The sequence below is a fragment of the Uranotaenia lowii genome, chromosome 3, assembly GCF_029784155.1.
Source record: "Uranotaenia lowii strain MFRU-FL chromosome 3, ASM2978415v1, whole genome shotgun sequence".
NCBI classification, from domain to species: domain Eukaryota; kingdom Metazoa; phylum Arthropoda; class Insecta; order Diptera; family Culicidae; genus Uranotaenia; species Uranotaenia lowii.
In genome coordinates this window covers 73486656-73512423 of record NC_073693.1, presented here as the reverse complement: position 1 = coordinate 73512423, position 25768 = coordinate 73486656, and the positions used below count along the sequence as shown (strand labels likewise).

General features: G+C 35.8%; 2 protein-coding genes and 1 long non-coding RNA gene across 3 annotated transcripts; 2 read left to right on the top strand and 1 right to left on the bottom strand.

The window, feature by feature from the left end:
* The first annotated feature begins 1823 nt into the window (after positions 1-1823).
* LOC129756085 (uncharacterized) lies at positions 1824-4382 on the top strand. Its single transcript, XR_008739389.1, has 5 exons — positions 1824-2310; positions 2370-2685; positions 2758-3288; positions 3354-3557; positions 4031-4382. It is a non-coding gene; the product is annotated as an uncharacterized LOC129756085 (long non-coding RNA).
* A 12629-nt stretch (positions 4383-17011) lies between these two features.
* LOC129752293 (uncharacterized) lies at positions 17012-18153 on the bottom strand. Its single transcript, XM_055748083.1, has 5 exons — positions 18025-18153; positions 17740-17903; positions 17535-17650; positions 17296-17475; positions 17012-17239 (listed from the first exon to the last, which is right to left on the bottom strand). The coding sequence occupies exons 3-5, from the start codon at positions 17625-17627 to the stop codon at positions 17012-17014; spliced, it is 501 nt and encodes a 166-aa protein (XP_055604058.1). The 5' UTR covers positions 17628-17650; positions 17740-17903; positions 18025-18153.
* Positions 18154-18636: 483 nt separating this feature from the next.
* LOC129750591 (uncharacterized) lies at positions 18637-20954 on the top strand. Its single transcript, XM_055745556.1, has 5 exons — positions 18637-18706; positions 18773-18847; positions 18913-18986; positions 19877-20648; positions 20746-20954. Exons 1-5 carry the CDS (start codon positions 18649-18651, stop codon positions 20919-20921), a joined length of 1155 nt encoding a protein of 384 aa, XP_055601531.1. The 5' UTR covers positions 18637-18648; the 3' UTR covers positions 20922-20954.
* The last annotated feature ends 4814 nt before the right edge of the window (positions 20955-25768 follow it).

Below are 25768 nucleotides of genomic sequence, written 5' to 3'. Positions count from 1 at the left end.
ACTTAAATGTGCCGAGGGCCGCGCGTTGCTCATCCCTGTTTTAGTCGTTTTTAAGGTTGTACCTTTTGTCATTTTTGTCGATTTTGTTTTTTTTAAATTCTTGCCACGTTTGTCATTTTTGCAATTTTTGTCAGTTATGTTTGATAGTTTCTTTTGTAATTTTTGTTGATTTTGTATTTTTTTTTATTCTTGCCACATTTATTATTTTTGCAATGTTTGTTAGTTTTACAATTTTTAAGTTTTCAGTAATTTTGATCGTTTTTGTAAATATTGTCGCCGTAAAACAAAAACTATAAATTTGTATATTTTTTGAGCTTTTTCCAAATTTTTATAAATATTTTAATTTTTTATTTTATTTATATTCCGTTATTATAAAATAAATTTTTCATTTAAATTGTATTTTTTGTGTTTTTCTTAATGTATTTTATTTTAAGAAACTTTCGTATCTAATGTATGTTTTGAAATTTTCGTCATTATTTTATTATTTAATGACTATTTTTGACATTTATGTAGTTAAGCGCTGAGGTGGTGTAGCGGTTAGGCTGGCGCGAGTCTGCTAATCCAGTCGTACTGGGTTCGATTTCCGGTATCGATCCCGGTATCGGTTCTAATCCGATAAGTTGCCGACAGGTGTGTTTCCATATATAACTAAATATATAAACTAAAGATTTTAGAGGGAATGCATCTGGGGATAATCTAAAGAGACTATTACAAGCGGAATGGATTGCAAACCATTGAAGGTTGGATGTCTTCTTTCGCCGAAGCATTGGCCGTGGAAGCCCTAGAAGCAATTCGAAGGACAAGCCACACAGACATAGGCTGGACCTTGCTCCCGATGGGGGAACCATACATACATACATACATACATACATACATACATACATACATACATACATATATACATACATTTTTGATATTTATGTAATTGTTTATTTTTTTATGTTTCCATTTTTGCAACTTTTGTTTTTTTTGTTGTGATTTCTCCCTTTTGTTATTTTTATCATATAAGATTTTTTTTTTATTCGTATAATTGAAACAGCTTAAACTATATTGAGTTTTGTTTATATTAATGGTAATTTAATTTTAGTTTTTTTGTGATTCTTCTTTATTCTGTTTTGAAATTGTTTTTTTTTCATGACTTTTCTATATATTTTTTGTCTGTTTTGTTAATTTTCTCATTTTTTTTATTAACTTTTTATTTTTGTAGTAGGGTAACGGACTTATTTTGGACCGGGTACATATTTTGGACCACCTTGCACCTTTTTTTCTATTTTTCTCTCATAAATCATGTTAATCATTAAAATTTTGAACAAATACAGTAAAAGCTTCTTTTCATTATTCTAATCATACCTAAGATTCCATTTAAATAAGCTGATTAGGGATAGAACATTGAAAATAAAGATTAAATTTTTCACAGTTGGGTCAAATCAAGCCCATTTCAGGAGGACGTGCGATTATTGGAGTCAACTTCCAAGATGTTTTCTGCCTAGCTGTGATGATTTTAACAACTACAAACATGTTCGCTGCTATGATAAAACACTATAAAACTAGTTTGCAAGCTCGAAGAACAAAAAAAAACTTGTTTTAATCGCAATTTGACCCATGTCGAAAATAGGTCCTACTTAATTCCTTAGGGACTTATTTTGGACCACCTAACATAACCTGAGTATTAAACTTACTGTTAAATGTTCATGAACGTAATAAAACTTTGTACGGTGATATGAAAAGAATTATGCACACTATTTCAATCGCCTATTATATATAAAATTTAGAATTTTGGCATTATTTTATTTAATCAACTCGCTAACGTCCAAACCCGCCTACACTGAACCAAATCTGGAAATAAAATTTACTGGGTCATTTTATTAATTTTTAATGTTAATCGCTCAGATACGAAGTAATGAATTATCCAGTAAAAGTTATTGGAAAATCCAATAAATTCTACAAGTGTATCTAGTTGGTGAAAAACGTACTAAAAAGTATAGGAAAATCTAATGAATATTATGAGCCTAATAATCGTAATCAAATATATTGGAAAATCCATTAATTTTCACGTGTTTATTTATAAATAGTATTTATATTTTCCATATCTAATAAATTTACTAACAATTCGAACCGACTCGATCGATTTGTAAGTTCTTTACTAGAAGGCTCACAAGTTTTTTTTTATGGAAAACATAAATTGGTGCGTCCATCATCAGCGACAGCTAGAGCGTCAAATAAACTCAAGCGCTTGTGATAGATTTAAACCGTGTCTATTTGTCCAGCCAAACAATCGCATCGAGGCCGACAACAACGCAAGCAATGAAGGTAAGTTAAAAAACGGTTTTTTTAGGCAAAAACATGATTTTTCTCTACTCTCCGTATAGCTCGACAAAGCAATGAATGATTTTTCACACCATCCTGCCGTACAAACTCCGGAGCAGTTCCAGCGCCTAACAAAGTAAACATTGGGCCGGAACAACCAGCACCACTTCATCAACAGCAGCGGCAGTAAGTTCCGGATCCACGATTGCGGCCAGAGACGCCAACAAACCAACTGGAATCAGTGGATTCAAAAGGAAATATGCTCTGGAAAAAAAGTGGATCCAAACACTTCCGACATGCTGTTGGATCCGGACGCGTCGAAACCGCTGAACGAATTTCTGTGGCTTAAATAGTTCAAACAGCAAGCAAGCGAAAAAGGTAAGTGAAAAAATACTTGAGTATTTTGTTTAGCAAAAATTTGATTTTTTCTTTCCTCCGTACCTACACTAGCTTGACAAAGTACCCAGAAAAAGAAAAAACTCCACCATCCATCCCGACAAACATCGGAGCAGGTTTAGCGCCAAACGAGATGAACACTGGGCCGGAATCAGCATATCACATCAACAGCAACAGCAAAGTTATAAAGCCACAAAGAGTCACTTTTTCTTCTCATGCGTGGAAGTGGCTCAGGCAGCGATCACAATGGAACAGTGTGGATATGATGGTGGCTCCCTCGCTCCATTCTGAACCGTAGGTTTTCGAGTGATGGATCCGGAAGCCGAGGCCAGTGCTGTTTTCTTCATAAAGTAGCGAAGCGGCAACAGCCCGGAGGCAGAAACAGTAAAAGTGTGTGTACGCGTTCAACGGTTCTGGCAACTGCGGCCCATTGCTGGATTTTCTGACTCAGACGGTTAAAAACTACGGCCCCCTGGAAAGGCTTACCCAGCAAATATGACAACTATGTGGAAACTCATTTTACGATTTTCTGGGACAAGCTCACGGACCCAATTGATGTGCTTTCTCAAGCGTATCACCCAATCAGTAAGTTAGCAATTACATATGTTTACTTAATCAATCAATTTAAATTGATTTTTTTCATTAATTAGGTAGCCAGCTACAAACCTGCCAATGTAGTTATATTCAAAGTTCATCGCTCCAGTAGATTGCGGCTCAAACGGATGTTTTTAATGTATCCCAAGAATTTTACTACGTTGCAAAACTCAACGCCAACTTAAGTTCAGATTCGACATCATTTGACAAAAAGATCAGGCTCCAGCATGGTACATGGCAAGCGTTAATGATAAGTGCAGGTGAGCTGTCTTTTATAATTTCTTTTTAAATTAAATTTGATTAAGAAACCTCAAAATACCTTGGAAAAAACATGTTCAAATGATGATATGCGTAAAATTTAAGTTTATTGAAATCTTTGTTCTTTTCAAATTGAACGATTTGAGAAAAAAAAATTTTTTTTTTTGTTCTTTTTGAGGCTTCTTTGTCCAGTTTTCTGGACTGTTTGTTTTTAACGATATAATACTAACAAGTTTGTTGAAATTCAAATGTTTGAATGAAAAGTTCCAATAATCTATAGGTTAGGTATGTTATTTCATGACAGCGAATAACTCGTAACTCTTTGCTCAATAATTAATCATTATCATATTCTCGCGTGAGCTTTCATTCATTTCTGATTTGTTTTTCGCAATAATCGGCTCAAGATGTTCGTACAAATGTTTGTTTTATTGAATGAATTAACGTCTGATCATATTTATTCTCAATTTGTTTTCAGATAACAATCGTAAGGGTGCTGAAAACATGCGGACACGATATGGAGCCACACCGATCATACTTAAAAAAGTTTGCTTATCAACATCATACGCATAAGATAAGAAAAAGGACGATTTTATAGATTCACATAGCTAATAAAATATAATAATGCTTCAAGCCCAGATGTTTCATTTTTCATAAGAAATCAATTTAAAATCGAAAGAATAGTTAAATACATTCATTTCATTGTCTAGAATAATCATTTGTATCAAATTTTCGGTTAAATTACTTTCACTGGAAATTCCTATAAAATTTATCGGAACGCTAAACTATATGCGCAAAATTTTGCGCTCACTCATAAAAAGTATTGGATTTTCTAGTAGTGCAAAAATACTAAAATTCCCAATACTGTTTATAGCCCGATTTTGTTCAGTGTATAGACGAGGTTCACTTCAAACAGAATCAAACCAATCCAATCATTGTTTTAACTTACACTGAACCCAAATTCACTCTTAAAATACACATGATTTTTCACTTAAAAACAAGAATCCAGTGATTTTCTTCCATTCAAGTGCGACATATACATTTCACTTGGCAGTCACTTAAATTTCAAGTGAATTCATCCACATTCACTTCAGGCGTCACTTGAATTTGAAGTGAGAAAAAATATTTACTTCCCCATCACTTGAATTTCAAGTGAATGTCGGGTTGTAATTGTGTTTATTTTCAGAGTTCAAAATGGCAAATTCTAAAGAGCAACGTTTAAAGCTTATGCTGGATTTGGATTTTCCCAATTCTTTAATAGGCGATTTTGGCGGTAGTTTGTGTTAAACGTGATGTAAGAAAAAGTTATTTAAAGGTGTTATCATGTTTCAGTTTCTGGGTTGAACCGGACAGATTTTCTGGTTTGCAGCAGGGAAGATTTAGAAGTCACACTATCCGCAGTAACCGATCTGCCTTGGAATAACGATGGAATTTTCCAATCAATAAATGTATGGCGAAAGCGTAATGTAAGTATTTGAAATCGAAGTGGTGTTCTATAAATGTTCTTTTATTTAAAAATGCAAGAGATAATCAACTAGAAACTTACTTAGAAATTCAGATAAATTTCACTCGAACGTCATAGTGTAATTCACTTGACCGGTCACTTAAGTGAATTCACTTGACCCATCACTTAAAATTCAAATGAAATTACGTATGGCGAGAATTTACTACAGATGTCACTTATATTTAAAGTGAAAATTATTTTGGGTGTACTTTTTGTGCAAAATGCTTTAAACCACGTCAATCTTACAATCTACGTTAATGGCAACTGTTTGATAAGCAGTTGTCAAAAGCTACAGCTTAAAGAAGCTTAAAACATGAAAAAACAGCACATGCACATTAGACTGCCCCAAATTTGTATGGGAAATTCAAAACCTGTGAAATGTTATGCGCTGCAGGGTAAGATTGATCCTAGTCCTAGGGCCAGATCGGATCACGGGAAGGGGTCGCTCAACGAGCCTGAAGTTTGTATGGGATTTTGAGATATTTTGTTCGGGAGAAACATGAAAAACCAGTTTTATATCAATAACTTTGGTTCCCGTCGGCCAATTTCTTTCAAAAACAGGTTTTCTTAAAGCCTAAATTATGAAAAATATTTCATCCGAAGGCTGCATTTCGATTAGAGTTAAAATAAGAAAGTTATTAGGCTTCAAAAATGGGCTAACTTTTTTAAGGATGGTATTCATCACTGTTAATTAGTCGATGAGGTCGAACATATTGACGCCTCATTAACAGTGATGAATACCAACGTTAAAAAAATTAGCCCATTTTTGAAGCCTAATAACTTTCTTATCTTGACTCTTATCGAAATGCAGTCTTCGGATGAAATATTTTTCATAATTTAGGCTTTGAGAAAACCCGTTTTTGAAAGAAGTCGGCCGACGGGAACCAAAGTTATTGATATAAAACTGGTTTTTCATGTTTCTCCCGAACAAAATGTCTCAAAATCCCTTACAAACTTCAGGCTCGTTGAACGACATTTTCCCGTGATCCGATCTGGCTCAAATTCGGTATGAGATTTTGTACTAGGCCTAGGATCAATTTTTGTCTGCAGCGCATAACTTTTTCAACAGTCGGGTCATTTGGGGCAGTCTAATGTACATTTTTTATTAAGTCATTATTTTTAATGCTTCATGAAAAATAATTGACAGTTTGGTCTAAAAGTTACAACCAGTTAATAGTAGAACAATTTTAACAAATGATATATTCAACTAAAGCTTTGAGATTAATGTGGTTAAAAACTAATTTTTATTTTTTTTTTTTTTTATAAATTACTTTATTTGAAACGGCTCATACCTTTGAGTTTTAAGGAGCCAAACTCGTTTTGTGTTTATAACAATTGATTACTTAGGTCTAGCACTTTTTGTTTCAAGAAAAGAAAAAGATAGAAAGGGAAATAGGAAATTGAAAAGAATTATAGACGGAGATCGATAGCTTTTAGAAAAAGATAAATTTCGAACATGTAGTCCAAATCTAGCACAGCTAACACATCCCTCACTGGAACATAGGGTGGTTTTCCTCGGGCCCGAAGGGAGTCTATCAAATTCGTTCTAGCGACAAGATGAACCTCGCACGACCAAACAATATGCTCGATGTCGTGGTAACCTTGGCCACAGCCACACAAATTGCTGCCAGCAATATTTAAACGATAGAGTACCGCATCCATGGAATAATGATTGGACATGAGACGGGAGAATATACGAATAAAATCCCGACTCAGGTCCAACCTATTAAACCAGGGTTTGAGGCTTACCTTTGGAATAATCGAGTGGAGCCACCGACCCATATCATCCTCTTTCCATTTGCGCTGCCAGTTGACAACAGAGTTCCTTCGTGCCAAGAAGTAAAATTCGTCGAAGACGATTTCACGGTGATACGTGTCGCCTTCTGTCGCCCCCACTTTTGCCAGAGAGTCTGCCCTCTCATTACCCATTATCGAGCAATGTGAGGGGACCCAAACAAAGGTGATGGCAAAGCAACGTTTTGATAAAGCACTCAGAATATCTCGTATCTTCCCAAGGAAATACGGCGAGTGCTTTCCCGATCTTATTGAACGGATTGCTTCAACAGAACTAAGACTGTCCGTTACAATATAGTAGTGTTCTGTTGGCCGTGATGCGACGCTTTCCAACGCCCAAAAAATGGCTGCTAACTCTGCAATGTATACAGAACATGGTGACTGGAGATTATATGAGGCGCTAGCTATTTCGTTGAAAACTCCAAATCCCGTTGATTCCTCTATTAGAGACCCATCGGTAAAGTACATTTTATCAGCATCGACGTGTCTATATTTAGCATCGAAAATTCTTGGAATCAAAAGTGGACGATGCGATTCCGGGATTCCTCGAATTTCTTGCTGCATAGACAAATCAAACTGGACAGAAGAGGTGTCGTAGTCAGGGATGAAAACACGAGTTGGAGAGTACGAAGAAGGATTAAACTGCATGGACATAAAGACATGATATATAGACATAAATCTTATTTGAAGATTTTGCTCAAGTAGTCTTTCAAAATTTACGATCACCAATGGGTTCATGACCTCACACCTGATGAGGAACCGGAGTGATAATAAATTAAATCGATCTTTTAGTGGGAGTATGCCTGCTAAAACTTCAAGACTCATGTTATGCGTTGAGGGCATACAGCCCAACGCTATGCGGAGACAACGATATTGAATACGCTCGAGTTTGATGAGGTGAGTTTTAGCAGCTGACTGGAAACAGAAGCTACCATACTCCATCACTGAGAGAATAGTTGTTCGATACAATTTTAAAAGATCTTCTGGATGGGCTCCCCACCAGGTGCCAGTGATTGATCGGAGAAAATTGATTCTTTGTTGGCATTTTCCTTTCAGATACTCAATGTGGGCTCTCCAGGTACACTTGGAATCAAACCAAACCCCAAGATACTTGAAACACCTCGATTGAGTGATCGTTCTGCCTAGGAGTTGAAGCTTAGGTTGAGCAGGTCTATGTTTCTTAGAGAAAACCACCATCTCCGTTTTCTGAGGGGAAAACTCAATCCCAAGCCCCAAAGCCCAGGAAGACAATCTGTCTAAAGTATCTTGTAAAGGTCTGTGCAGATGAGACTCGGAAGATCCTGTGACAGACACCACGCCGTCATCTGCAAGTTGTCTTAGAGTGCAGCCTTCAGAGAGACAACTGTCGATGTCACTTACGTAAAAGTTGTACAAAAGTGGACTTAAACATGAACCCTGCGGGAGGCCCATGTAAGAGGTTCTTCTAATTGCAATATCTCCGTGAGCAAAGTTCAGATGTTTCTCACAAAGCAAGCTGTATAAAATGTTGTTCAAGAGAGGAGGCAGACCCCGGGAGTGCAACTTGTCTGACAACACCTCTATTGAAACTGCATCAAAAGCTCCCTTTATGTCCAGAAACACTGAAGCCATTTGCTCACGTTTTGCGTACGCCATTTGTATCTCTGAAGACAGCAAAGCAAGACAATCGTTTGTCCCTCTGCCCCTTCGAAACCCAAATTGAGTATCTGAAAGGAGACCATTTGTTTCAACCCATTTATCCAAACGAAACAAAATCATTTTTTCCATCAATTTGCGTATACAAGACAACATCGCTATTGGACGGTACGAATTCGCATCGGACGCTGGTTTTCCGGGCTTTTGGATAGCGATAACTCTCACTTGTCTCCACTCTTGGGGAACAATGTTATGCTCCAAGAATTGATTAAATAAATTTAACAAGCGAAATTTGGCAGCGTCCGGAAGGTTTTTCAACAAGTTAAATTTGATTTTATCAATACCCGGAGCTGAATTGTTGCAAGAGAGGAGGGCAAGTGAGAATTCGACCATCGAAAAGCTGGAATCCATACCACACCTATCTGGAGGCACATCCCGTATTATTTTTTGTACAGGCGTAGAGTCTGGACATACTTTCCGTGCGAAGTTAAATATCCATCTATGTGAATATTCCTCACTTTCATTCGTAGTTGATCGATTACGCATGCTGCGTGCCACTCTCCACAAGGTACTCAAGGATGTTTCTCGTGATAAGCCACCCACAAAATTCCTCCAGTACGCCTTTTTCTTCCCCTTGACCAATTTTTTAAACTGATTTTCAAGGGAAACATATACTTCAAAAAGGGCGAGAGTTCCATATTTCCGGAAATCTTTGAATGCTTGTGATTTGTCCTTATAAAGCTTGGAACACTGCTGGTCCCACCATGGGTTTGGAGGCCTTCGAGGAACTGATGAATCTGGGATGGGTTTTGTTTGAGCACGAAGTGCACTTTCATGTATTAATCGTGAAAGAAAGTGGTACTCCTCTGTAGGAGGTAAAACATTCGTAGCACCGATAGCTGATGTTATTTCGTCCGTGTACTTTTTCCAGTCGATGTGTCTTGTAAGGTCATATGTCATATTTATTGTGTTTGAAGAGCTGACCCCATTGGTGATTGTAATTTTGATAGGCAAATGATCACTACCATTGGGATCAGGGATTACCTTCCACTGGCAATCCAATGATAGTGAATTTGAGCAGAGTGAGAGGTCAATTGCACTGTGTCTTGCAGGTGGTTTAGGTACTCGTGTTTTTTCTCCCGTGTTCAAAACTGTTAAATTGAAACTGTCACAAATGTCATAGATAAGAGTAGAACGACTATCGTCAATTTGTTCTCCCCAGACAGTTCCATGCGAATTGAAATCGCCCATTATTAACCTTGGCTCAGGGAGCACTGAGCACAGGTCCTATAGGTGATTTCGATCCACTGCAACTCTCTGAGGCCAGTACAAACTGACAACACATAAGTCCTTACCTCTTATAGTTGTATGACACGCAACAGCTTCAATTCCGCCTGATAATGGAAGGTGGATTCTGTAAAAGGAGTGGCGCTTATTGATCCCCAAAAGGACCCCTCCATAAGAATCGTAACGATCCAGACGGATAACATTAAAATCGTGGAATGAAATGTTCGATTGAGAAGAAAGCCAAGTTTCGGACAACGCAAAAATGTCACAATTTATTTCATGAAGAAGATGTTTGAACGGATCCATTTTCGGAATTAGACTACGACAATTCCACTGTAGAAACTAATTTTTATTATTAGTAAAAATTACTAGCGAAAAAGTACTAAAAATCCAGTTTGCAGCCCCTGTAGTTATGCAATTAAAAACTGTTGAAGTATTTTCTCCCACAATAGTGTTTTCGAAGAGAAAAGTTGTTTCAAATATAAAAATGAACTTTACAAATTTGTCAGCGAAAAAAATCTGGCTTTAAGATGGTTAAAAAGATCGCTTAGTTCTCCCACATTTTTATATTTTTTGAAACTATGTATTCTACAGAACTGAAGCTAAACCAAATCCACTAAGGGTTTTCAAGTCAAAATACATCAATTGATGTCGCGGAGTTTATGATGTCTTAACTTCCCAAGAAACACAGATTATATCATTGGGTCGCCTGACGGAGATTTGCGTTCTAAAAATTGATCCTAAAGATAAGCAAACTGGCCATTATTCAACACAACAAATTTCGTCGCAGATTGCACTGTGCTGAAATTTGAAACATTTGAAACACTATATAACAACACACACTATTTTACTCTATTCTTATCGAAAATTACTGTTTTAAAGCATAAGAAGCATAAACATAGTTGTAGAAAAAAACAGATACCTAGTGGTAGTAGTAAATATTCAACAAACATGAGGTGGTAGGAAGGTGGTAAGAAATTTAAGAAAGTTAGTTCAGGAATGAATTAACGTGAACAAACAAAACTTGTTTACAAGGATAAGAAATGAAGTGATTAGATGAATCATTCGCATAATTGCACACTGAACCCAAATCCACTCTTAAAATACACATGATTTTTCACTTAAAAACAAGGATCCAGTGATTTTCTTCCATTCAAGTGCGACATATACATTTCACTTGGCAGTCACTTAAGTTTCAAGTGAATTCATCCACATTCACTTCAGTCGTCACTTGAATTTGAAGTGAGAAAAATATTCACTTCCCCATCATTTGAATTTCAAGTGAATGCCGGGTCGGTTGTGTTTATTTTCAGAGTTCAAAATGGCAAATTCTAAAGAGCAGCGTTTAAAGCTTATGCTGGATTTGGATTTTCCCAATTCTTCACTAGGCGATTTTGGCGGTAGATTGTGTTAAACGTGACATGTTGCGAGAATGCCGGAAGACTGTCCTGCAAAACAGGTGTTCGCTACGAATCCGGTAGGAACAAGACGAGCGGGGGCGCAACGAGCGAGGTGGTTAGACCAAGTGGAGCGTGATCTGGCGAACGTGGGGTGCCCGAGAAATTGGAGAACGGTTGCTATGAACCGAGTGAATTTTAGGAATTATGTTCGTCAAGTTATGTCGTGAGACGGAATACTATGTAAATAAATAAATAAATGTGTTAAACGTGATGTAAGGAAAAGTTATTTAATGGTGTTATCATGTTTTAGCTTGTGGGTTGAACTGGACAGATTTTCTGGTTTGCAGCAGGGAAGATTTAGAAGTCGCACTATCCGCAGTAACCGATCTGCCTTGGGATTAGGATGGAATTTTCCAATCAATAAATTCATGGTGAAAGCGTAATGTAAGTATTTGAAATCGAAGTGTTGTTCTATAAATGTTCTCTTATTCAAAAACGCGTGAGATAATTAACTAGAAACTTACTTAGAAACTCAGATAAATTTCACTCGAATTTCATAGTTTAATTCACTTGACCGGTCACTTAAGTGAATTCACTTGACCCATCACTTAAAATTCAAATGAAATTACGTATGGCGAGAATTTACTACAGATGTCACTTATTTTTTAAGTGAAAATTATTTTGGGTGCACATCAATTGCTGTCAAAATTTAGAAAAAAAAATCTTATTTAGTTTAAGGGTGGTCCACAATAGGTCCAAAGGGTGGTCCAAAATAGAAACCTAGTGGTCCAAAATACCGACCAGACCAGATGATCGAAGAAACGAGTTTTTAGGCTTAAATCTCGTTACATTGCAACAAACAACGATATGTTTCGATAGAAAAAGCATTGATCTTCGTAATGAACGGATAAAGCAGTCGAAAATTGTAATATGTACTTTTTTATTTCAGAAAATAGCATACACACAAAAAAAAAAGCATAGTAAAATTACTAAATCCGTGGTTTAAACGAACAACACGCAACCATATTTTTGAGTCAATAATGTTTTCTTCTTGATATTACCATGCGCATAGTAATTTTACTTTGTGTTGATTTTGGCTGCGCATAGTAATTTCAACTACGTTCATGGTAAAATTGTAAATGCAATCATGGGTTTGTTTTTCATTGTGCATAGTAAAATTGATACGTTTCATGATAAAACTATGATATGTTATGATATAAATGAGTACATGTTGCTTGATATGATAACAAAATTACTATGCACCATGGTATAACTAGAATGAAGTAGGATAGAATTAACACTCTTTTTGGTTTTTTCTAGATCCAGAAATAATTTATTTTGATACGATTTACATTTTTATTTTTCCAAACAATTATCACAACACTTCACTTTATAATTGAAGCACGATACAATAGTTTGCTTCTACTTTGATAATTTATTGTATGCCCTAAAAAAGTAATAAACAAAAAAACAATTAATGAGCAGATCAAATTTGATAATTTTTCTACTTACGCTGGAATCGATTTGGATGTATTGGCATAGTCATCTTGAGGCCAACGATTCAGAAAGGCGCAAGGAAAATCTTCTGGAAACTTCAATTCCCCCGTCAATTTTCAGTGGCTGGTCAGGAGGGAGGTTCTCACGACCGGGGGATTTCGGGATGCAACATCTTCAAATTAAATCAAAAGAAAGATCGGAAAAACGGAGCGGAGTACCCGCATGGAGCAGTATCATACACTGAATCATTAGTATTATTATGTTCTGATTACAGTAATAGTAACTATTCTAGTAATCGTTCTGAAATCTTCCTATTTCGAACTTACTTTTACATTTTTCATGTGTCTTCGCTTGAAATGATAAAAAAATATTATTAAAAGATACGGGTAATAATCCTTAAAATAAAACTCATTATGCATCTGAGTGTGGTGTGTCTTTGCTGTTAAAAACCAAACAAAAAAAAACACGAAGAAGAAACGAAAAAAAAATCTGTGTTTGAAGTGTGCGGAAATTCCCATTTTTCATTTAAATCATCATTTTAAATGTAAGTTTCAATCCTATATGAATTGCTATGAACCATAAATTGATTTGAATTTTGTGGAAATTTCTTTTTCCAGGTCTAAACACACCTAAAATTCCAATGTTCATTGCTAGCTGGCGGAAAAGGTACCGTATCAAAATTTTCATGAAAAACATTTCCGTTTGTTCATTTGTTTTTCCGAATCTATCCATACAGCTCGTCCAGCAGATCCATCTCGAATGAGCACCGCAGCAGCAGCATGGTAGATAGAGGCGGTCAGGCGGAAGTGCTGCAGTGGAAACGGCCGGACGAAATTCTGCGGCTGCACGGTTCAATGAGAAACAGAAAGCATTGCACTTGCAGGCACGGCTTCAGTGGCCGTATAGTCGTCAACGGACCGAGGGAACAATGCTTCAGAACCGTGTGAGTCCGGATAGGATCAATTTGCCGAAAGTCAGAAACGGAAAACCGGTACAGGAAAGCCTGAAAAAGATGCTGCTGCGTGTTGATCCCAGCAGCTGGAACTGAACTCGATATCATCGACAATGACCAACAGGATGCTGCTTTTATAAGGATTTTAGAAATGTTCCCTCGTCTGACAAAGCTTTTTGGGTCGATACCTTTTTACAACTTTAGGATGATGGTACCAGCGAGAGGTAACTTCGGGACATTTTCCAGATTCACTACACTTTATTTTGATTCTGTTAAAAAGATTAAAACTTATTTTATTCTACAGATTGTTAACGAATCCCTTACTGTTCGGCGGTTCTGTACAAAATTTGGATCAAGTTTAGCTGATTGTTAACGGATGAGGACATGACTGCAGTCACATGGGTCTGGATTTGTTGGAGTTACTATACTGATGATTGGCGTTATGACGAAATGCAGGCGGTCTCGATCCAGAAAATATTCAATAACAAAAATTGTAGAAGCCATCTCAATATGAGCCATTTGAAGAAAGCGGTTCAGTACTATCGGTGTGGATGCAACAGCACATATGTTTTATGTTGGATTTGAAGGAATGGAAGCCGGACTCTTGTGGCTTTGGTATGCAAGCAATGGTTAATAATCGTTTTGGATAGGATGGGATGAAAAAGCATGTAGGATTTATGTGCAAAACGGCTCTGGTTAATGGAGCTGGGGCTAGCAATGAATCGTTTGTCGGAATTTGTATGATTCGTTGGCTAATCTGTGACAATTGAGACGGAGAACTTCATTTGGCCGGTTTCTTGTTTGGCAATGTCGATGAGCAGGGTCGACTGGAAAATGATTTTTTGATGAAAAGTCAAATATCTTTAATTTTTTAAAGGTAAAAATTTAAAAAAAAAACTTCATTAATAATTATATAATAATGTATTTTATTTTCTTGAACCATAGGATGGAATTTTCGTCTCTGCCGGCTGACATTCACACGGATTACACTGAAAAACACGCTTACAACTATGACGATGATGATGCAACATCCGGTGATGATATTCGCTATGATGCAAGAAACCAATTCTTGAAAAATATGCTGCTTTTAAATGTAGTTGAATCTTTACAACGATTTTCAAACCGTCTTATGTTAGTTACCTGCACAGTTTTCATGTGTGATTGAATCAAGCAATTGTTAATTTTTTTTTTAACGAAGTCATTTTAAAAGACGAAAAATTGTACATATTGATTATTATACAACAATTTATTACATAGTGAGTCTAACAATTTATTTGAAAGACAAATTGAAATACATTTTATTTAATCTACGTGTAATTTATGTTGCAGTTTAATTAAGTAGTTTCCTTCTCCGTTATTAATTTTCAAGTGTTTTACCATAGAGGAATTAACTTGTACCATTTCAATAGAATCCTGCTCTGACATTATTTGGTTGACATTTGTATTGATGATAACTGTTTTTAAAGGGGAATACAAAATAAATTCATTTTCATTATCTGTCAAAATTGTCTTGATTTCTCCATAGACTAAATTAGTTCCTTCAGAGTAAGAGAAGTAGCAGTCATTGTGAATTTGTCTGTTTTTTTGTTCTTGAAAGGGTTTGTACAAATATTCATTGTGCTTCAATCGAACAACTTTCTTATACTGTTTTTCTTGTCGTGTGCTATCTTTTAAGTTAATATTTAAATCAGTACTTTGATCGCTTATTTTAGTATTAAGGAAAAAAACTGTATTTAATCTGGAGCAAAACTCTGAGACTTGTTTATGCGGTACTTTGTTTTCCAGTCTATAGCGCGCTGATGCTAACGCACAACGATTTGCTATTTGCACGAGGGGTTCATTTGGTCCTTTAACATATTTTTTCAACATTCCATTCATATCTTCGAAAATAAAAAGAGAAAAAGCCCAAAGAGGACCATGATCTCGAGCACAATCAATTAAATGAGTTAACAAATGTACGTTATAGGTCATTTCATCGATGCCATATAAATTTTCAAAACGATGTACAAAAAGATTTAACTGCTTTGCGCAATGATCTAACGTTTTTTTAGAAATTTTGTTTTTCAATAGCTCTGCGATGGACATTGAAAGAAGTTCAAAATGATCAAAATATTGCACTGGAAGAAATGGTTTAAGACAGGCATAGCCGTAATACAAAAGCCAATTGAGCCATTCGTTAGCTTTCCAAGTATAACGATCCGAAATTTTTCTAGGCCTTCGCGATGATTCATAATATGGAGGGATTGAAACTAAAATATCATCAATTTTTTGTATACTACTCTTTATATAGGCTTTACTTGATGAAGTTTCAAACCATATTCTACAAAGTTGACGGCACACACCTAGTAATACGCAATGCATATAGTCAACTGGGCAGTCACGAATAAGATCGAATTCTGGTATCATTATTAACGGTGATATGCCCTTGACCCCATTAATTATATTCCCTGTTGCGTTAGTTATTGCCATGGTTTTCAACGTATCCCTCAAATCACGCTTGGGAACATTTTCCTTGTATCCATATCTTACTTGTCTTCCTCTTAGGTCACCCGGATGCAAGCAAAAACTGCAACCACAATAGCCATTGAATTGTTTGATGGCCTGAATCTTGTTCCGGGCTTTGGTATCCACACAACATAAAGTGATTTTGATTGAATCAATTTGATAGTTATCTATCTGTAATCCATTATTATGGAGTGATTTAAGTTTCTCGGAAAAAGGCTTTAAAAACACTTCAAGATTAGGTTCTCCTATTCCTATCCAAAGCCCTGCGATCAAAACATTTCTCCGTAAGAAACGCAAATTAGGTGGCAGTTCATTTACAGTTAACATTAATGGCCACAAGGACCGTTTTACGTTGCTGTTAAATATTTTGACTCCATCAGTATTAAGGGCTAATGTTATAGAATTAGAGAAATTTTTTAGATGAGAAATTCCGGCATTGATTTTGTCAATTATGTCTTTAGAGACGCTCGCTTGAAACTTGTATTTCTGTATCGAAGTCCAATTTCTTTTTAAAATATCGGTTAAGGTCGATATATAATCGAACATAACAAAGAAAAACGATGAATGGTATTTGCAATTTGGACAAGAAACATTCAAAACTCCAATATAAAGTCCACATTTGCCACAAACGTAGTGTCGAACGTAATTATTCCGCGTGAAATATTTACTGAATTGCGTGTACGTTTCTGGAAGCGCTTTCACGCCGACGATCAAATTCACCATCTTAATAATATCGGTGAGGGCGGCGTTTGTCAAATTGTGCCGCAGAAATATGTGCAGAAGCATTATCATGGCTTCTGCCTTACTGAGAGTGAGGCCAGCACATATTGGCTCTTGCATATCATCTTCCTGTAAGTAGAAAGCTATCAGCAAATTCGAAGTATGCTAAACGTTAGTTGTGTGTACCTTTCCCTCATCAAAATTAATATCTGTTTCGTTACATTCGTCGTCTTTGTCAGGACAATCCATTTGTTCTTCAAAAGAAGAGCCCTCACTGCTGATCTGCTCTTTGGACCCACACCGTAAAGAGGGATGACTTTTTTCTTTTTTTGTCCTGAATTCTAGATCGATGGTATCCGCTTCTTCAGACGATGTGTCAGATGAATCCAATACCTGCTGAGAAGGAATATTTTAAACTTCATGTATCGAAAAATTTAACATTAGTTTACCGGTGAATGGAATGTTGCATAATTCGAGAAGGAACGTAGTTTCACTGGAGGTGGTGAAAGCAAATCGTCATCGGCATATTTTCTCGCGGACGGCCTGGTGGGATCCTTACTCACCGACGGCATGGTTGGATCATCACTGGTGGACGGTATGGCGGCATCATTCCTCAGGAAAGCTTGTTTCTGCAGATGAGTAATAGTATAAGACAAGAATTCTTTTTTTAAATATTTAGAATACTTACCCTACGCATTCGTCTGGTACCGTAACGATTAGCATTTTCATGGAAAATGTAGCTTAATCGATGAGATTTACTCATTTTAAAACATCCAAACATAGGAGTAAAAAAGTTTTGTATAACTGCAAAATCCAAAAAAGGCTATTGAGGTGAGAAAGTCTTTAAGTGACATTTTGTCAACACTCAGATTAAGTTTTCCGGAAGTACTTACAATTGCAAAACTGTGTCAGTGTTCAAAGCCAATTCCTCCTGAGTGCACAATCGATGTGTGACATCTAGCTGTTTTAGAAGATGAAGGACCGGACGAAAACTTTGGTCAAAAAGCAGGGAAAAGCAATGCAGCGATGGTTTGAACTTCAAGTGTTTCTTGCACAACTATATTTTCAAATAGGAATAAAAAAGTTTTGTATAAAAAATCCGAAGAAGGTACTTAGGGTGAGGAAGTCTCCTAGAGACATTTTGTCATCACAAGATATAGATTTTCGGAAGTACTTACAATCACAGAGAATTACAATTGCAAAACTGTGCCAGCGTTCATAGTCTATTCCTCCTGAGAGCACAATCGATGTGTTCCGTATGACGTCTAGCTGTTTTGGAAGACTTCGGAAGAATCGAACGTTTGTGTACACCACTTAAAAAAGAATTTTAGAACCTTTGTTTTTCGAAAATATTAAACTACTGATATTTCAAACAAACCAAGACATTGTGAATTCGCTCCTTGCTTGTCTTTTGGTAGCCATTTAAGGATTTTCAAAACTCTTTTGCTGCAGAGCACAACTGCTATGATGGGTAATTTAATAACCCAGAAATATCGAGTATTTACCCAGTTTTGTTCTTTCTATGGCACAAACACGCGCCAAATGCATGGTTCAGTTGAAAATTATAAATTTTCAAGTTTTAAAAAACAAGATTTCAGTAAAACAAACTATTTTTGTATTTAAGTCCTTTTTTTGAGTTTTTAGAATAACCCATTTTTTAACTGAACTATGAAAGAAGAGTATATGGTTATTTTTCGATGGTAAAGGCTTTTTGTAAAATAGCGTGTTTTGAAAATTTTCACCGTCAATCATTAACGGAAATTCTGCAGCGATCGGCGTCATATTCAGATTCTGACTTTAAAATGCCACCTAAAATGCAGGAAAGAAAAGTTAAAAAGATACAAAAATCTACTAAAAAGCGTAAGACCTGTTTTAATTTTTTGTTGAAATAGTATAAATATGTTTTTTTCTTTGTTTTTTTTTCAGAAACAGCCCAAGCTTTGTCGGAAAAGCTTAACTCCGAAGCTCTGCAAAGCCAGATACAAAAATCTACTAAAAAGCGTAAGACATGTTTTAAATTTTAGTTTAAATAGTATAAATATGTTTTTTTCTTTGTTTTTTTTCAGAAACAGCTCAAGCTTTGTCCAAAGAATTATCAAAGGCAGCGGAAAAGCTTAACTCCGAAGCTCTGCAAAGCCAGGTATTATTTTTACTATATTTCAATTGATGGTATAGAAAATGCTTTTTTTTGTGCCGTACCGAATACAATCAGCACTTCGCAGTCGTTTGGTTTTATATTTCTGAAAGATCTTATTTCCGGTATAAGAATTCCATTACATATATGTACATAAAAAGGATGGGTTGTTAACCCAATTGAAAATCCGTACCGAAACTCGTATGAACTTGGAATTTTCAAACAATTTCAACTAGAAATATTTATTTCAGTGCACTGAAATCAAATTCTTAATATGAACATAAGTAATGTTTTTACTTTTAAAGCTATAATCAACCAGAATGGCCACTCAGAGACTCTATTGGAGTTCCGGAACAACCGTTGAAGAAAACTATTCAAAACAAATCTTTGAGATTGACACATATTTTATCGATTTACAGTTCAAGTTCAATTTTCAAAGTTCAATTCACTCGAAAGCGATGGTTTTTGTTCGGTTGTTTTGAAATGTTTTCTAAACAATTTCGTTTCTTCACGCGCACACAACAATCGTTTAAAAATAGAATCCAGTGCAATCATAAAAACATTATTGTCAAAATCATATTTAATTTATATTCAATTATTTTGAAGTTTTTTCTTCCATACGAGAACTCGTATAGAATAAATGTTCGCCAGGATTCCGGATGTTGATTGAAAACATAGAATAAGATAATTATAAAATTAAAAAATCGTGAAATAAAAAACTGAAATGTACATTGTATAGGTATCATTTTTTTTTTAATTCATTTATGTTTCCATAATAAACATACTTACGCAAGCCTGATAATAATTTTCAATGATTGAATAAATTTGACTATAATAAGCTTTCACTGGATGAATTGGAGTTCAAAATGAGTTCTAATGACCTCGACATTTTTCAGCTTCACGAGATTCTGGAACACCAAGGAGATCAAATGAGCAGCGCTGGAGTGTCGTTTGTTTCTGTAGAGCCGATGAACGTTGTTGATTCTTTGCCGGAGAAAAATTTGCACGACCCATTGTCATCGGACGAAGACTCCGTCATTTGGGTGATAGCAGACGAAAAAACTATCAATGACAGTCACTGTTCTGAGATTTCATGTCAGGAGGAACCTGAGGAAGAAATCGAAGAACTGATGACACAATCATTAATGGCGGAATCCAATGAATCAGTACAAAACAAGGTACCCGAAAACGAAAGTCTGAAAGACGATCCGAAATCGGCCGAAGCCGATCCGGACTACGCTGCTTTGTTAGACCGGTGCAAAGGGCTAGAGTCAACAATATGTCGGCTGAAGGAAAAAAACAAAAAATTAACGGCTGCCTGCAAAAAACTTGAAACGGAAAAGATTTGCTCGGATAACCATGCTTTGCGTTTATCGAAGGAATTGATGAGTCTGAAAGATCATCAAAAAGTCCCACAGACCTGCTTTACGCAGCACGAGGAAATACCAATAACAGTGAGCCAATTGGTGGAATACAACGAATGGGCCAGTTCAGACAGCATGTTTGCTGGAACACTGGCCCTTCATCTTATTGGAGCTGAAAAACTTAAAACGTTAAGCGTTACTGGGGCAGCTTCCCATAGATATGTAAAGCATAAGAATCCTGATGGCTCCCTGGTTCATCCGGCTTCTGAAAAGATGGATCCCCTCATACTTAACTTTATTTGTGGTAAATATAATCTCAAATTTGTTTTATTTCTGTTTATTTTTGTTACGTATTTTGAACTGTAATTAAAATTTGTGTTTTTTATCTTTTTTATTTACAGAGAAAGTATTTGAGCGTGTCGCGATGCGTGTGGGACCGGAAAATATTGCAAAAGTGCGAAATTTGGCTAATGAGAAACGAATTCACCGTTACCTAGCCGAAAAGATTTCGAATCTGCGAAAATCAGGACGTAATTCCAAAAACAAAATTTCCATCGTAAATGAAAATGTGGCGTGAATATCTTTTTTTTTATATATATTTTTGTTTATTTTCGGCTGAAATATGAAATTTCTTTTTTTTTTTCTAACAAATATTTGTTGAAAAGGTAAATAAAATCACCAATAATCGAAACGCCTGTATTTATTTTTGGATATCACAAAATATATTATAATATTATCTTTAAACAACCATTCAACTAATCTTCCGTTTGGATTAATTTGTAATCGTATTATCTTTATTCGACGAAACAGCGTATCGTCGTTTTTTTTTAAATAACGATACATTAAAGATAACGTGTATGATACCAGTTGATTTATGATGAAAAAATCACACAGAAAAAAGCAAAAAAATGAATCGTTTATTTACTTAACAACCCGTTCCCTGTATCGTTATTTGTGTCTAAACGATTCCATTTGATGAAAAAACGATTAGCATAATCGTTCCTCAATAATCCAAAAACTATTAAGGGAATCTTTTGGGTGTCTTGGGAAGAAGATAATGGGGATCGTTCTTGTAAGATTCTGCTCTATGCGGGTATGTTTATAAGTAAAAAAAAAACACAATTTTACTCACCTGAGAGACTGCGTTTTCCGACCCGACAAAAGTGCTGATTCTATTTTTCACTCCCAGTGGGCTGGTCACCTGATTAGCCGAAACAGCCGCATTCACCTCAGCGAAGTACCCGCCCAACATTTTGGTCCGCGTTCCGAAATCGCGACCGACTGACCAGAAAAAAAACAAACACTCAAACGATGCACATTGGTAAAAATACTATGAATTTATATTGAGCATAGTATTTTCGACAACACGAATGACGATGTTTCAACATTACTATGGGCATAGTAATTTCAAGAACATGAATTGTGTAATATCACAATATCATGCGCATGGTAATTTTGACACGAGGTAATTACTATGAGCTGTCAAAGTTCGCATAGTAAAAATACTATGTCGTAGTATTATCGCCCAGATTTTTGGTAGAAAATACTAAATCATGGTCGAAAATACTAAATGATGGATATAGTAAAATTATCATGACTCTGTATTTGAAAAACCCATGTAATTTTTTTCCGTGTAGCTACTTCCCAAAGCGGTCCAAAATAGGTCCGTTACCCTAATTGTTATTTTTTATAAACTTTTTTATCTTTTGCTATTTTTTTTAATTTTTGAGATGTCGGTTTTGTCAATTTTTGTAAATTCAATAATTTTTGAATTTTTAATTTTTGTTATTTCGTTGATTGTGTCTATTTGATATTTTCTTATTTTTTTTAAACAACATTTACGGCATTTGGATATCCGATTTATAAGCCAATTTGAAATCAACTATGTGTAAGAGCAAGTTCACTGGTGTTGGGAAAAAGTGGTAGAAATTTTGACATTTGGAAAATTTTACCATGCAAAAATGTTTTCAAGATCTTTGGACGTTGTATTTTTTTACAGTACTGCATGTTTCTATTTCAGCCGTATGTGATAAAATATTGCTATTTTTGCATCACAGCACGCGAAACTACAACACGTGTTGTTAAAAAACTTGAAGGCCACAGATCTTGAAAATGTTTTTGCATGGCAAAATTTTCAAAATTTGCTTAAAGTGACAACATTTCTACCACTTTCTCCTAACACCAGTGAACTTGCTCTTATATATAAAAAATCCTCGTTAGATTAGTAGGGCACCATCATCTTGACGGTGTCCTACTATTATATCAGCAAATTCCTACAGGGAATCCATTTGACAGTTCGTGTTTGTGTGCATGAGACCCCTCACTCACACCCTCCCACTTCTTCTCCCAATGCTTCACGAATACATCAATTCCATTCGCATTTTGTGGATTTTGTGTTGATTTTTCGTTGATGAAAGATCCTGCTATCCGTGTAGTAGTACAACCGATTCCGTTCAGTTCGTGTTATTCATTTCATTCGACTAGACCATAGGTCGGCAACCTGCGGCTCGCGAGCCGCATGCGGCTCTTTGGATGTATAACTGCGGCTCTTTGGCTCAATGTGTGAACATTTTGAAAATTCTCGAAATTTTCTAGAGTAAACGGACGCAGCATGAGTTTTCCTTCAGATCAGATAATATTTCTCAGGATTCAAAAAGAAACCTTAAAAAACTACTTTGGAACAAATTAACCATCATCTTGTCAGTTTGCAACCTAGGTGAGATTTAGAAATCAGTTAACGTTCTTCATTCATAATTTTTTTTTTCGGTGATACGGGAAGTTTTCCTTTAAATTTGTTTTCCTTGTTTTTCTGATTTAATCGGATAAAAATCGAGCATTTTTCAATCGTTAAATAAAGTCCAAAGTCAAATCAATGAAAGTATTTCACAAATTTTCAAAAATTCAAGTTCTTCGTTGAAATTTTGAACATGAGTAAAAGTGAACTAAATTTTCAAGTTTGTTAAAAAATATTTTTGTAAACCGGGAGCTGAGTGCTGGATCTAATTTTAGAGTTTATAATATAATATGAATATTTTTAGGTATAAATTTGAAGGAGCAACTTTATTTGATAAAGAAGCATTTTCTTCCATAATCTTTAATATATTTTGTTACAACTTTTACATCCTTTTTTTGATTCTAAACTTAACTCCTTTATCAAGTTTCTGCAATTATTTTCAAAACGTCATAACAGTTTCAAAAGTTGATTTTGATTTCTGAGTCTTAATCAGAATTTTGGTTTTGCTTTGTTCTATGAAGTTATGATCAAAATAATCAAAAAACTAAAATTTGAGTTTAAAAAATCAGTTCGTTGAAAAATGAAATACAGCGAAGCATAGCCAAAGTTAGATGTCTAATATTATGTAAGATTTATTATTGTACCGGAAAATCCGAGATAGCTATTAAAATTTTCATCAAACCCCAGTATATTTCTACATCATCGGATGAATCTATTCTTGGCGATTCCAAAAATCCAAGATACACTGAAATACAGCAAATCTGTCAAGAATTAAAAGTTTATATTAAAAATATTTTTTCGACTGTTTGAAATATTTGAAATTGTTTTGTTTTGAAATATTGAAAAATTAAAATAAATTATTCACACAACGAATCTTATATCATCATAATCGGATAACATCTTCAGCCAAATTTAAAATATGAATTTGTGATTAGAATTCATAGAACATGATATATTTGATACTCAGAGGTTTAGACATTATATTTAAGATTTCATTAGTATGGAGAAGAAACAACTTGAAAGGGTGACGGTTTTTAGCCGAATTGAGAATTTAAACTTGAATTTCTGTTATCGAAAAATATTATATTTGAATCCTTTTTTATTTTACCAGAAATCAAAATGAGAACTAGAAAGCTGAATCGGAATGACTGTAATTAAAAAAAATTTAAAGAAATTTTATAATCGTTTTATCAGACCACATCTCGCGATCGATCGCTTAATTTTGTTGTTTTTGTTGTTAATATTGACTAGCTTTTTTCAATTCGTTAAATGAGCATTTATGAATTTAAATTTGTTGGTTTATATATTCTAAGGCCCGGAAAATATTTATCTAACTGAAATGATACTTTTATGCGCATATCAAACAAATAAACCTCAATGGCTTTTAAAGGATGCTCAAAACCAAAAAAAAAATTCTTATTTGTAAAATTGTACGAAAAAATAATAGTGGCAAACCCTTGTTTAGATTCTTTTAAATTAATTCACCTCTTGTAGTATTAATTTTATGATATAAAATTTTGTAAGACTAGCCACTAGTCAGTCGGCAGGCGTCCCAGAGATTCCCTAAACAATCCCTAGGGTCGGCAAGCTTACTGATCAAGCAAAATGCAGGGAATATTCGGAGGAAGAAAAACTCCACCTTCTAGCTTAAACTTAAATTTATTGGGGAGCACAATCCAAGCTTTAATTCCACCACTTTGAATAATACACTCATGAGTAACAATAATGGGTATCTGACCTTATTACGGCTACCACCTGGTACTGGTCCTCGGGTTGGTCCGACCTTGGGTTCGGTGAGGTCCAACTCGGTCCAATGGCGTTGACACGGCGATGTAGCTGGCAGCGTACTAGGGTAGCGACCAGCGGCAGGCGCGAAGCAGTTGACGGGTAAGTTGAAGTGTACCTGGCCCCACCTTGGGTGCTGAACCAGGCACGGAAGCGTTGTTGGTCGGATCAAGTTCGCCAGCGAGAAACTCACCCGAACTAGCGACGGATCGATATGGCGAAACCAACGGCTGATTTAAATCCGTCTAACGGTGGATTTAAATCCGGAAGCGATGGGGTTACCTCTATTGTAGCGGCAGACGTAACCTCCAAGGCGCAACGGTTTAACGGCAGATTCAAATTGTGGGTTCGTATTTGAATCCGATTGAACGGTGACGGCTCGGCAGTGGGTTATTATTCCATCCCAAAACAGCGGGGTCCTAAATATAGGGTCCAAATATCAGATGATATCGATGGCGAGAGCAAAATGGCGAACTTTACCTGCTGTCCGAATATGTGACTTCAAACTTATCACAATATTTCAAATTTCTTCCGAAGTTCTTTCGCCAACGTTCAAATTTCAAATGACGATGGCCGTTCATATCACGGGCTTTGGACAGCAGGCAATCGTTGCTCTCGCCTCGCGCCTTTTTTTATCTCGTCTAAATCCCATTCGCCTCTTCTATTTCCATTCGCCTCTTCGCTCCGCTGGGTAGCTTGCGGTCTCTGGTGGTGAGTGGTGGAACCAGTAGTGGTCATGGCTGCGTGCTGTGCGTGGAAGTTTTCGCCTTCCAGAGGAATAGTTCAACCCCCAAAATACTCACTGCATATAAAATTACAACTACGAACAAAATCGCTGAGACCTCTTTCGAGAGACTAGCAACGCTTACAATTTTCAATGCACCTTTTAAATATTTCAACAGAAC